The following is a 13,846-nucleotide window of genomic DNA, read 5'->3' as shown; positions in this document are numbered from 1 at the left end:
GCACAGCAGTTCTGAAAATCAGGCTGCCTAAAAGTGGACTCAAGTGCCTGAATTTAAAACACCTTATTTGAATCTTTCCTATACCAAAGCAAGCTCAAAATACCTGCAAGGGAGAGACTGTGGCAGTTGGAGAATCAACTTAAACTTCCTATGTGATACTGCTCTCACGAAAGACATGGTGTGACAAAAGCAATTTCATTGCTGCTTTGCTTAGCTCTGTCTTAAATAAGGTGCTACATTTCCAATTTTTAAGAAAAAGTCCTCTGGGACAGAAGAATAATTTCTTTAACTGACTGATTATATATTGAGTACCCATGAATGCAATTTTAGAAGGATATTAGCTTAAAAGATTACCTGGAAAAAAGGATGCAGCTCAGACTGAACATAAGTTTTTAATGTGATGTTAAAAATCACTCTGAGTGAATGCTGCTGGTCAGGACAGTGCAGCCCTGCCACCAGGGAATGTGAATTCAAGTGCCAATTCAAATAAAGGTTTTCCTTCAGTAAGCATTTATAAATCAGGACCCACATAGTCAATCATAACAACTTCAGTATCATATCTTTACATGCGGTATATAGTTCTCGTGTATACACCAGAGACAGCAGAGTGCTTGGAGGACAAAAATTTGTTTTATGGGAATGAGAGAGGATAAAATGCTGAAGTATTTCTTCTTCATAAAATAAGCAGCAAAGTTCCCCTGGAACTTCAGAAGATCAAGGGCTGCCCACAGCCCATGTTCCCCTGGGTTGGTAACCCCTCCTCAGTCAGCCCCACTCAGGGGAGCTGCAGAATCTCCTAAAAACAGCCCCAGATCTCCGTGGATGCCTTAAGCAGTGCCAAAATGCACTTTCAGACCTCAGGAAGCACATGGTATGAGGCTGGGGCCCTGCAGGCAGGTTTTCTGTGAGGATCAGCTGTAAACACAGGAGGACAACCCACACACAGCACTCCAATCCAGGGATTTATTGCCTTTGCTCGCTTTCCTGTGCACAGAATTTACAATGTAGTAAACACAAAGGTGAGCAAATACTGATTTGTGGTCAGCTTTGGAAGAGCATGCAGAGACAATAAGATCTGCCAAATAGTAAGAATTTGTAAGTAAGTACATTGTTTTGGCTGCAGAAAACACACCTCGCTACCCTGGAGATGGAGCTGCTAACATTCATTTGAGGGAGGTGACATGAGATAGTATCAAGATTGGATTTCGCATCCCAGGAAATGTCTTTTAGGCCTATGTGAGACTAAATTAATTTGAATTGAATTTTCTGACACTAATACAATATTGTAACACCTCTCTCACGTTCTGCAACACTTAAACCCAATTTTATCAGTCTAGATGTGTAAGTACCCATGCTAGTTCTTGTTATCACCCAGAAAACATATTTTCATGCTTAGTATCAATTCTCAGCCCAGTTCACAAGGCTGCAACTGCTTCACAGGGCTCCCCACCTGGAGACCTGAGCAAGGCTTCCATCACCACATCCGATCCCTCCCTTCATCCCAGAGCTCAGTTACAGTTATTTGTGCAATTTACAATGAGATCAGATTGCAGGGCCTGTGTGAAAAGAATCTTCAAATAAAAGATGTAAGAGATTCAGACAGAGGTAAACAGAATGCCAATATATATTAGCGACTTATCACTGAAACTACCAAAAATGTAAGGAGAAAATTATTAACATTTCCCTGTGAAGATTTAATGGAGATGAATGTAGACATAATCCAGAAAAGGAAATCTGCCTGCCCTGCCTACTCCCCAAGTAAAGCACTGAGCCTACTTCATACAAAATTGCAAACAAATTCTGTTAAATAGAGATGAAGATTATTTAATGTTATCTTAGTAACAGTCAATTTATGAAGGTGGAGCTTAAAAAGCAAAAGGTCTTCAAAGACTTTTTTCTCCCTACTGAACAAACAATTCATAAAACTTTGCATTTAGCAACAGAGAACATTCTAGAGATACGGAGTGTGAATTTACAACAGTACACAATACACATTTATAATAATAATAAAATGCCAGAAATTAAGGATAGCTATTAAAGTAATTATGCTATATCAAAAAGCTACAAAATTTAAATTAAAACATGCATTTTCCAATTTTTTTTTACTGTGCTGTAAATTAAGTGTCTTCATTGAGAAGGTATCGGTTCAGCGTCCAAGGATTTGAGCATCCAAGGTTTCAACACAGCTGATGAAAGTCCTATGTTAATTTTTGAGTGCATTGCCATGCAGCAACACTGTTCCCATGAAAGGAACACCATGGAATGGGCACCAGTTACACAGTCAATGCAAGCAAGCAAGACAAAATGGGTGCAGCTGATGCCCAAAGAGATCAGAGAAAGTCAGGCCTCAAAAGACAGAAAGCAAATACTATTTTACAAATGGAGCTCCAGCATACCCAAGTACAGCTTATACCACTGTCTTGATATGACTCAACCTCTCTCCACCAAAAGGAGTGCAGCAAACATGACCTAATACAGCTGTATTTCCCTACCCCACTATAGGAGACACAGTTCAGATTTTCCACTGCAGATCAGTCAGGCAAATAACTTATGGTACATCTGTGAACTCAAAAAATAAAACCTGCCTATGTTAGTAGGTGGCAACACAAAAGCAAAACACCCAGCTTCGTAAAGGAGTTTGTCTATATATTTAACTTAAATCTTTCCTTAAAATAAAATGACTAAAAGAAAAAAGAAAATGGAATCTAACACTTCTAGTGAAATCAGACTTTAGCCATGGTTATTTATAAATATGACCATCCACCTCCACTTCTGCGATGGAGTTTAAATGAACAGGCTTTGGTAAGAACAGAACAATGGCTCTACCCATTCCAGGTACAGTTAGAGAAACCATGTGCATTTTGCACGCCGCTTTCTAAAAAATACGTTCTACAGTTTTTCAATTTGTAGAACTAACCACCTGTATGTAATAGCTAAGGAAAATAATAAACTGTGCATTTTAAAGTTAGCATTTCTTTCACCTTTACATATTTTAGTGCAAAATATTTTAGGGTGAGGATTTACAACAAAAATGGCAGTAGCAGCAAGAAATCTTGTTTTGTACAGTAACAACAACGCTAAGGAGTTTTGTGTTTTTAAATGACAAAACAGTATCCCGTTGCCAGGATCAGCATATCTAAGTGTTTCAGGCACTGTATTAATTAAACTAGCACCCCATTTCATTATGGAACTAATGGACAAAACATGTCATGGAGATCAGCTCAGTTTAATGTACGCCAGATGTTTCTTTTGAAAGAAGTTGCAAAGGCTTTTGCCAATCGTGTTTAAATATAAGGGTTTGTTTTTCTGATTACTGGCATGTTCTTAGCAATTAGTTTCAGTCCTTGCCATGAAGACACTGCTCAACATTATGAAACTTTAAACCTCTCTTGGCAGTTTCAATTGTGGAATTCTCTCGTGGAGAAATCTGATGCTTAAAAACACAGTAGCAGAACTAATATTATACCACTTAAATGTTCAGATGAGAAACCATTTTTTTGTGATGAGAAAGAGCATAATTAATATTTCAGGCTTAAAGTCAAAACCATAGGTAACGTACTTTTAGAAACTGGGATAAAAAGCCCACTTAGTCTTGAAACATCTGAAGGACGTAACAATACCATTGTACACCAACACTTGGTTCGTTTCTTCTGTTCAGGGGAGTGAAGAAACCGCTCCTGACACTGATTGTCTCCACCGAAATCAAGACACACGAGGTCCCTGATGTTTGTACGCCGTGGGTAAGTCGGGTTAGACCGCAAGGAGGGAGAATTCCAAACATGAAAAAACCTACAGCAGTTCCCAGAGTTATGACCCAGTGGAGTGAAGGCTGGGGATTGGGTAGAATTTGGAAATCCGGCTTTGTGTTGAAGGATTAAGGCATTCGGATTCTCCAGTCATTTTAAAGAAAACTTCCTGTTCCTGCAGTTTTCTGGCAAATTCTTCTTCCAGCATCTAAAACCAAAATCAGATTGTCACAGGATTAACAAGACAAAGTACAAGAAACCCATTATTGTGGAGACATTTTGTCTGATATATTTCTGAACTGTGTGCAACTCTAGTACTTTCCCTTTTAAAATAGGATAATCCCCCCAAGACCAACCCGCTACCACCAGCTATATATCTGCTACACATCACTCAATTTTTGTAGTAACCTACTGGCTTCTGAAATAAATTCCTAACCCCAGATTTGCCTCCAGCTAAGTTTTCCATGCAAACCTGCACACGCATGTTGCAGGTGGGAGCCCTGCAAGAGGCTGGTAACACCCAGCCTGTTCTGGTGCACCTGACTTTTGCTCAGTTTTTGCAATTTTTTAACATCTTTTATTATACAGTGAACTGCAACAGCTTTGTACAGGACTCTCCTCCTCTGCAATACTTTTGTACTGTCTGTATTTGCTAGATCAAACCCTTGATAATTTCCTGATTCATGAACTGCTCCCATTTACCTTTTTTCTTGGTCTCAATTTCTCTCTCCATTCCTTCAGTTCTTGGCTGTGCTCTTCATCCAGCTCTTTTAGCTTCTGAGTCTCATGCTCAACCAGTAGATGGCATTTTTCATTCTTAAAACAAGATAATCCTTATGTAAAACTAATTCAGATTAGGCAACTCAACATTTGTACAGTGACATATGTTGTCCTAATTCTTTCTAATTAGCTTATTCTGTGTAAATAGTGACGTGAATAATTACAAGATAAAAGTAATGCTACGAGGCTGCGTTTTCAAAAGCTGATCTTTCCATCGGAGCCAACTGAGATAAGAAACACTCGTAAATCCAAATACACTGCTGAGCATCATTAAGGCAGCTGCTGAGAGTGTTACTCAAAACTGTGTTTCACTGCCTAATGATGCTTTTCAAGGTCACACAGCATTTCTGCTTTGCTTTTTAAAGACAGCCTGTATAATTTATTAAAGTCAATTACATTTAAAAGGAAGCTGTTTTTTGGAAATATTTCAACTCTTGGTGCCAAGAGCTGAGACAAACAAATGGAGCTTAAAGAGACAAACATGGTTGCAGAAGCAGCCTAGAATTGCCCTATAAAAAGGATCAAACCACACCTCAGGTTCACATTCCTCTCATTAAGGTACCCAAGCATCTGCCTCACTTTCAGAGGACTTTTGAAGCATGGCAAGAAAAAAATTAATTATTTGGCTTCAATCTCTGTGCATTTTTAAGAGCAGTTGGCAATGGTTGTGTTTCTAGGGTTCTAGTCCCAAATGGGTCTGATGCAGAGTACAGAACCACAGCAACAAAAACAACAAGCACTTGGCTAGACCTGAGTGCAGCAAGGGGCCAGTTTTCCTTGTGAAGCTCAGAGCAGCCCTAATCTGCTCAATTTTACTTGAGCTGAAACTCTCGCAAGGCTCCCATGGTATTTGGGGATTTACTGGGGCATATTAGTGGCACAGCCAGGGACTGTTTCTGCAGGATGTAAGAAAGTGAATAGAGTAGAATGAGCTTCATTGGTCATTGCAGAGTTTCTCTAAGCAAAGGTTATCAGCAGGTGATCATTTAATGCTTTAAAACTGCCTTGTGCCCCTGAAACTGGGAAAAGCTGATTTAACAGAAAAGGAGATCCAGCCTCTGGTATCCAGCAGAAACTTCTACAAAACACATACCAAAAGAGACAAATCAGAGCTCCTTATCACAAGGAGAGAATTCCTTCCAAGTACCTTCCAGAAGCTCACGTGCAAGTGGCAGCACTTTGTAAAAACCTCCTCATTCCTCTATTGCTGCAAACTTCTCGTGGGTAATGCCTGGTGCTGCCTACCTCTGTTCTGATTAATGACATTCCAGCAAAATCAGGTTAAAAGGAAATGCTGCCTACAGAAAATAGCCCTGGGAACTTGACAGATATTCCAGAAGTGATCATCTGCTTCTGGTTCATGCTCTTCTTGCATATAAAATGACTCCTCATTAATTGATGGAAGCATATGAATCTGGCTAAGCAGTGTACTTCAGGCCTTTGAAAATAAAGTTGAAAAAACTACACAGTAAAAATTAAGGAAAAGGTGTTTCTGCTTTGCCTGCATCCATTATTAACCTAAGTCTTATCACTGAATGGTTATTTAATATCATCTCTTTTTAACCTGTAACTGATGCAGTTCCCTGATGTTTGCTTCACATTGCAACTGAAGGTCCCGCATTTGGTTTTCATGTTTCTGATGCTGAGCCAGTCTCTCATTCTTCTGCCTCTTTTCTTCTTGAACAGCAAACTAAAATAAAAAATAAAATTATTTATATTGTGCCTCTGAATAAAACAGTCTGCATGAGTCAAAGAACTGCATCTAATAGAATGAACACATACTGAGAACGGTTCTGGAAGATTTAAGTGATCATTTTCTGTATTTTTTCTTTTTAAAATTCCTTCAAAGGGAGTGACCTACAGTTTTAATTCCCTTTCTCTGTCTGCACTATGATTTTTCCTTAAAATGCAGCACATTTCACTTTCAGACTCCTGAAATTACCTCCCTCTGAAGCTGTGACACAGCAGTGCTGCTGCAAGCATCAGTCAAGGCTGGTGTTATACAGCTATAGGAGAACTGAGAACTTGTGAGAATGCCCTCTAGTCCATCCTCACATTTACATCACATTTAGCATTTACATTATTAAAACTAAATATTAATTTATTAATTACCTGCTTAATTTTCTCACGATCTTGGTCTGGAGAGGCTAATGAATTGATCCTTAAACTTTTCTTAAACATGGCCATCCGAGTCTTTGCTTCACTTCGCTGGATTTTAGGCAGTCTGGCTCTTTCCTGAGTTTGCTTGTTCTTTAACTCCTCTATAAGGCGTTGATTATACCTCTGCATTTGTTCTGTTTCCTGAAATGTTAACCACATGGAAATACTACACAGTAACTATGATCTTACACAATGTGCATCTCTTTTCATTAATAAGTCCCCCGTGTGAGTCAGTGCCTCCCAGCAGAAACCATTCCCAGCCTCAGGAATAACAGTGGGGAGGAGGGGCTTCTTCCAGAGAGCTCAGGATCAGGCCCAACACTGAGAGAATTCCATAATAAATGTAAATACACATATATTTTAACAGCTTTTACTCAACTCTTGCACTGACTTTTGCAAAGCCTGTTATTCAAATGGAGAAACTCCCTTTTGTGTAACTGAACTCCAGGGCTGCAGCTGTGGAGAGGCAGTTTGCTACAAAAGCTGAGGAAAGCAACAGCCCACATGATAAACCAGTGGACAGAACATGCCTTCAGTGGAGGCTGCTCATGCTCTGATCACCAAGGAGATCTTCAAACACCTCCCTATTGAACAATTTGCTTTCATGCATTCTATAAAAACCAAAATGCCTTGTGGAAAATAAGGATTTAGCTATAGAGAGACAGTTGGCAGCTACTTGCCCAGAAGCGAATCCAGTTCATTCTGCTCATTTAATTCCAGGATGATTTACTTCTGAGCAGATTTGTTTAAACACAAATCAAAATTGGTTTTGGTAGATAAGCAGAATTTGGTATTTTTATAGTAAGAGATTGATGTTGTGCCTGGATAGTGGGTTTTTTTAAAGAATCAAAAGGGAAAAATACCATTTATACTTCTATATACTACTAAGGTATTCAAGGAAGATGAGTAAGATTTTTTTAATTTCAACAGAACACATGACAGCTTCAAAATACTTGTGTGGGCTTGTGCAAACAAACAGCACCAGGAGAGATCCTAGGACTACTTAATAAAAAAAAAGCATATTGCAATACACAAGAGAAAGTGTCAAAGTCAACACTAACTTTTTCATGCCTCTTAAGCAGCTGGTGCCTCTGCATGAAGTACTGATCCTTGAGCTGCTGCTTGAGGAGCTGGTGTTTCTCCTGTAGGTGCCGCTCCTCCAGCTCCCAGAATGCAGCTTCACGAGCTGGAAAAAAGAGGAAGGTTGGTTCAGGAACAGCAATCCCATCCTATACTTCCCAACCTCCTGGTGTACATTCAGAAGTGGCCTACAAGTGCATACTAAAAACAGTGCTGTTTCATAGCAAATGTTTTTATTACAGTTCTAGATCAGTCATGAAGGTTTTTGACTTCATAAAGTGAAGACAGGCCATTGTTTTACTAGAACACCAGTGCCTGTTCCAAAGAGAGGAGAGAGAGCCTGGTGCTGGATACCTCTCATGAGCTGCTGTTTGTTGTTGAGGCAATCTCGTTCAATAGTGGCCAGTTCTGTCTTCTGCTGCTGAATTATTTTCTTCAAAGATGCATCCAGTTCTTGTTGCTGCTTCTGCACAAACTCCTGCTCCTGGTAAAAACCAATAGAAGTCAATTAAATTGGGTTCTCCTAGCCACATCACATGTTAATGAAACCCCCAGTTCTCTCAGTATTAGCTATATATGCAAACAAATACACCTATGAAAAGTTTGAGCTAGCATGCCTTGGCTATCAAATTAGCCATCTTTTGTATTTTCTATGTACAGAGTAGGTAAGAGCATATTCATGTTTAAATAATACCTTCAGAAATAAGACCAAAGGCAATAAACTAGCCAGCCATCTGCAACTCATTCCATCTCTTGTCTCTCCTCAGAACAAGTTGCAGGTTCAGAGCTAGCAAAGACAATACTCAATCTAAAGATGGTTTCATTCTATCAAGGGTTAATTATTCATATAGGTAAGAAAATAAAGGTTATTTTGTATGGTTATTCTGCTTTGGGTGGTTAGTTAAAGCCTATATATTTACACAGTTGGGTTTCAGATCTGTGTGGTTTATCTTGTCCTTAGGGCAGGGCTGTTGAGGCTGGGAGTTCTGCAGGACCCCTGTGCAGACCCCCCCCATGGTTCTGCAGGGCCATGACCTGGTCACACCTGAGCTGAGCTGGCTCTTCACAAAGGGATTTATCACCTGCATCTTCCCATTATCCAGGTGTATCACTGTTGCATCCCATCATGAAAGCAGGCAGCAGTAAGAGTCTCCCTCCCGTGCCCCGAGACCTACTGCTGCCTTTCTTCTTTGCAGCTAATTAAAAACCACAGCTATGAGCATGCAAGCATGCACACATACACACCCTCCTTAAGAATAAGAAATTGAATCAGATGCTTCCATCACAATATCAAGGTCAAAAGAAAGGACAATGGCATGGTTGTCAGAGCCAAGGTGGGCTGCTGAAGCACCTGCTCTTCTAAGTAACAAATGGAATTAAATGTTTGTTTAAAGTACTTTTTATTATGACCAGAAGAATCCTGGTTTTCATCGTCACAGAAAGTTATTAATAGATGAGGCTTTCATGTCTCTTAATGGACAGCAGAGTTACACTGAGACAGGTAACACAAAACCAAAGGTGAAGTAAGCCAATAGTGACAGCCCTGAAGGTACAAAAAACTGGAAGGTGATGTCTGTAAATTAAGTTAGACACACCTAATCAAATTTATGGACTGACAAAAAATACAGTTTTTTCCATTTATAGATGAAAAGCGTAAAAAGACTACTACAAATTTATTATTCTGCAGGTGTAGACATAATTGAGACAGTGTTTAATTTGCTGGGAGATTTTTGATTTGGAGGGAGTGGGAGAAAGCTGTTCTAGTGTAGTCATGGTCAAAAAGTGATTGTGCTTGAGCTTTACACATTTAAGCATTTAAATATCATTGCTGCTTTCTCTGCAGAGTAACTTCTGAAGTTTAATACCTGCTAGCACTGTAAGATAAACCAGGCAATCTCAGGAAACACACTGGCCTTTCCACTTCCCACATCTGCTCAAGTATCACACATAAAATGAATGTCACCAACTTTACTAAAGAAAGTGTTGGGTGGTTAAAAGGCAGACAGTGCAACGCAGTCAACCTTTTTCAAAGTACCACTTGGTTATGCCCAATAAATATCTTAAAATAAATTCAAACATCTTTGAAATACATGGTTTCACTGCACACACAGCATACAAGTCACACAATGTTTCTCACATGTGCTGAACAAATATCATGTTGTATGTGTGAACCCTCAGTGTCTTACTCAGACTGAATAACTACTGTCTTTTGGATCTTTTGACTATGGATAGTGCACAATTACCTAAATTGCTGCTAACCAGTTTGGAGACAGCAGTGACATTGATCAGCACATATGAGCAGAAGGAGAAGAGAAAACACACATCCAGAAAATTAGGAAAATAAACTTTCATTGTGTTGCATTTTAAGACTTACATCCTGCATTTGTGCGTTGAAAAGTGTACATGAAGACAACTGAAATGACTGAATCATAACCTGAGCAACACCCTGTGGGACACAATGTAATTCTGTGTCATAATGTAGTGAAAGGTATTTCTATTCTTAAAAAAAAAGAAGAAATGAGATCTGTTGTACTTTAGTAATAAACGTTTTAAATGTCAAGGCTAATCACACAAGTAGATGCTGATGGAAGTTCTAGATATTCTAAAACTCAACAGCTGTACCTTGTTTAGTACTAATCATTCCAAGTAAGGATATTTCACACTTAAAATTTTCTTTCACCTCTCTTCAATAAATTGAAACCAGCAAAGGAAATTAACCATGTCACTACAAACACTATGAAAAATTAGATTTTTGTTTCCTTAAAAAGTTTAGAGACAGGTATCTTTGGTATGAGGAAAGTGCTGCAACTCAATCACTTTCTATCACTTTAAATTAAACACATAATCGAATAAAGTTGCTATTATTTTCTACTAGGTCACTCACATAAACATTTAATCTTTAAGTTACTCAATCCAAACCTGCTCTGCTGTAGTTCAAACTCACTCTGTATAAGCTGTGGCCATCACAAAGCCAACATTTTTCTAAAATACTAGCCCTCTTTCTAGCTGGGTCATAGAAAAGCAGCAAGTCTGAAGGCATGAAATCACAGACGATGTTTTGTAAAGTTTCCATACACCTACACTTTGACATTTAAGTAACATTTTACCTAATCTGTTCTACTCCTATAAACAGGATGTCTCACACTTACATATTATATACATTTTTCCTCCTCTGCACTTGTGTAGTTCAAAACTTCCTCCTGACTATAACCTTTAAAATTTGAAGGACCCGTGGAGTACTTACCACTTGTAAAAGCACTGTAAATAAACCTGCTGTTGAAAAATACCTTTCTTTGTCAGTAGAGCACACAAAATACTACACTTGACAGTACAAACCTGGCAGCCGCTGCTCCTACATTTCTACCCAGTTAAGTCTATGATGTGACATGGGAGTACTTGAAGAAAGAGAGCAGTTCGTAGGGTTAGTTTGAGTTAAGTTCCATATTCACTCAACAACAACAAGAAGTGAAAATCATCAAGCTGTGTGAATACTGCTGCCTTTTGTATTTTAGTAGCTTGAAGCTGCCGTTGTTACCTGAGCATGCTGGCTTTGTGCAAGCTCCTCTTTCTTGCGTTTCATGAGCTCTTTTCTCAGCTCTTTTGGTGCTTTCTCCACTTCACATAAAACCTACAGTGTATATAAGCATGCAGAAGGTGGCAAAAAGAACACTTTGTCTCCACAGCAAGCATTACTGTGAACATAGGGACATGCAGGTCAAGCACTAGAGGTACTGGGAAGCATGCATTACTTCAGTGGCAGGGATGTTAGTTTAGTGAAAAGAGCTTAATGAAAAGAGAAGGAACAATAGGTGCTTTATGCAAGCCAGCAGTGCAGAGAGGAGGGATGTGCCAGCGTTTTTTGCATGCAAATGCTGCCCAGTGCTCTCAGAAATGGCAGTGCCTAGCTTGTGCTTCCATGCAGCCGCCAGGAGAGTCAATAGTTAAGAAAACCACCACCTGGAAAAGTGGTATTTTCTTGAATCATTACAGCAAGAGGACTACAGAGTATGTTACCACACATAAAGCTGTGAAAAATGGTTGGAAGTTTAAAATAACTTCCATTGAAAACCAGCTATTTCTGACACTGTCTCTAATGTGAATTAACAAGATGCCTTTATTAGTGCCTCTGACTATAAATGACACCTACACAGCTTATGTCTTTAAAATAATCATACAAGCAAACAAAACATTATTTGGTTGTAAGTGGTTCTGAAGAATTTAAAGCAAAACCCACCAATGAATAAGAATGTTTTCAAGAAACTTTTCATGACACGTATGCTGGGATGGAACGTGTTTCAGTACACGGTGAATTAGACTAGATTAGCAGAAAGATTCTAAATATAACCTGGCTAAATCAACTGACTATTAATCTGTTAATTTGCTGATGAGTTTTGTTTTTTAGAATTACAAAAATGTAGCATTGTACACTCCAATATAACATGGATAGTTTTAGAGCAGCACCTGCATTTTCCTTCAAACTGTACATCGCCTTTTTAAGCTTTAAACACAAAACTATGCACCCAGAGACAAATGCCTGTTTGTTTAATAGTGGAAGCATCATCAGAAAACAGAGTCCAAATCACCACATGCTATTCCTGTGTCCATGAAAGAACTGCTTTTAGCTCAGAGCAATACATAAAATTCTTCCCATTTCCCACATAGAACCCAATCACCAGTGAACAGAGAGAGACTCAAAATGCAAGAGGTACCGCAAAAGAAGAAAAATTGTTATTTACATATGAGCATACTGTTCAAACTGAATACAACTCATTTTTAATGCACTTTTGTGCTACGGCATCATTCTATGCAAAAGCATGGACAGTTCAGCTGTCTAAAGAAATCTCTGAGTCTAATAACTATTAGAGTAAACACTAGAGCCATTTATATACAAATGGGCACTACGCAGTTGAACCAAAAATGAAATAAACAGCTTTTAAGATGCAAAATCCATATGGAAACATATCACCTTTTCTTAATCCAATACAAGTAAATTAATTGTACAAGTTGTCAGTGTCATTCATTTTGCCTTAACTGTATGACATTTATGAAACTAACTGTAAAATATTTTAGGTTATCCAGACTTCTCTCTCCTGACTTTCCTTTTTGAGCTAACAAACCAAATCCATATTACTGCTGTCACTTCATAGAAAGAAATTCTAAACAATTACAGCACACACTCAATAAAGAAATCTAACAAATTAACAAAAACAAAACATATCTGAAATTAAAGTGTTTCACAGTAGAAATCAAGACCATATTATTGTCTTCAAAATTCTTATTTGAGATTTACTAAGAAACTATAGCTGGGTTTTTTTAAAGTAGAAATATGAAATATTTTTCATAATCTTTATGAAAATACTTTTTCTTGATTTAGTATTTGAGAGAAAATATTTTATTAAATATTCTGTGAAAAATAAAATCTTCTAACTTGATGATGTTTTCTAGATTAAGTCAATACCTCAAGCTTCCTGTCAGTTGGTTGTCTATCACATTAGGCAGTCAAACAAATGAAACAATTCTGACTGGTAGTGACACTTCCAAACCTCAGTACAGCGTGGGCTTGACAAGGCTTCTGGGAGACCTAATCTCAACTGTTTGCTAAGCCCTTACTTGTTATTTTCTATATTATCATTGTCTCTTACCTCTTTTTTTTTGTTTTTCAGCACATTCTGGAATTTGGACAACTCCTTCTCCTGCTCAGCCTTGATGCGCTTTGCTTCATCCCGTAAGCGATTGGTGTGCTCCTGCTCCAGGCGCTCGATTGTCTGCTTCTGCTGCTTTTCCAGGTTCTCTATCTCTTGATCATACTGTCGCTTTTTACTCTGTGAAAATAATTTGGCACCTTTTTTATAGAAAGCTAAGTCCTGTTAAGTGAAGTGCTGTAGAACAGCAAGGAATGGCCGTGATGGACTGGTGTGGCAGGCAAGCACCTGCAAAAGCTGGGCACCCCACAATGGAAAATATTGCCTTTCATTTAAGAATGAAGGCTAAGCTAGAGCCATCATGGCAGGGAACACCTGATTGCTGTTAGCACTACTCTGCCTATTCCATCAAGATGTATGTTAAGAGCACCAAAATGC

The 13,846-nt window shown here is 38.6% G+C and overlaps 1 protein-coding gene across 4 annotated transcripts in view; it reads right to left on the bottom strand.

The window, feature by feature from the left end:
* Window positions 1-27: 27 nt before the first annotated feature.
* The window catches only part of SLK (STE20 like kinase), a 47,478-nt gene continuing 33,659 nt past the window's right edge, over window positions 28-13,846 (bottom strand). For 2 of the 4 annotated variants that reach the window (XM_069019953.1, XM_069019954.1), the window contains exons 12-19: window positions 13,409-13,588; window positions 11,302-11,394; window positions 8,121-8,250; window positions 7,748-7,872; window positions 6,639-6,827; window positions 6,091-6,216; window positions 4,449-4,562; window positions 28-3,954 (exon numbers count right to left, since the gene is read on the bottom strand). In XM_069019953.1, the coding sequence (XP_068876054.1) occupies window positions 3,808-3,954; window positions 4,449-4,562; window positions 6,091-6,216; window positions 6,639-6,827; window positions 7,748-7,872; window positions 8,121-8,250; window positions 11,302-11,394; window positions 13,409-13,588 (1,104 nt within the window). In that variant the 3' untranslated portion in view covers window positions 28-3,807. Of the gene's footprint in view, window positions 3,955-4,448; window positions 4,563-6,090; window positions 6,217-6,638; window positions 6,828-7,747; window positions 7,873-8,120; window positions 8,251-10,140; window positions 10,213-11,301; window positions 11,395-13,408; window positions 13,589-13,846 lie in introns of all 4 variants that reach the window. The other 2 variants (XM_069019955.1, XM_069019956.1) reach the window with 2 other exon arrangements.

The sequence above is a fragment of the Aphelocoma coerulescens genome, chromosome 6, assembly GCF_041296385.1.
Source record: "Aphelocoma coerulescens isolate FSJ_1873_10779 chromosome 6, UR_Acoe_1.0, whole genome shotgun sequence".
Classification (NCBI taxonomy): Eukaryota; Metazoa; Chordata; class Aves; order Passeriformes; family Corvidae; genus Aphelocoma; species Aphelocoma coerulescens.
This window is presented reverse-complemented; position numbering and strand designations above follow the sequence as displayed.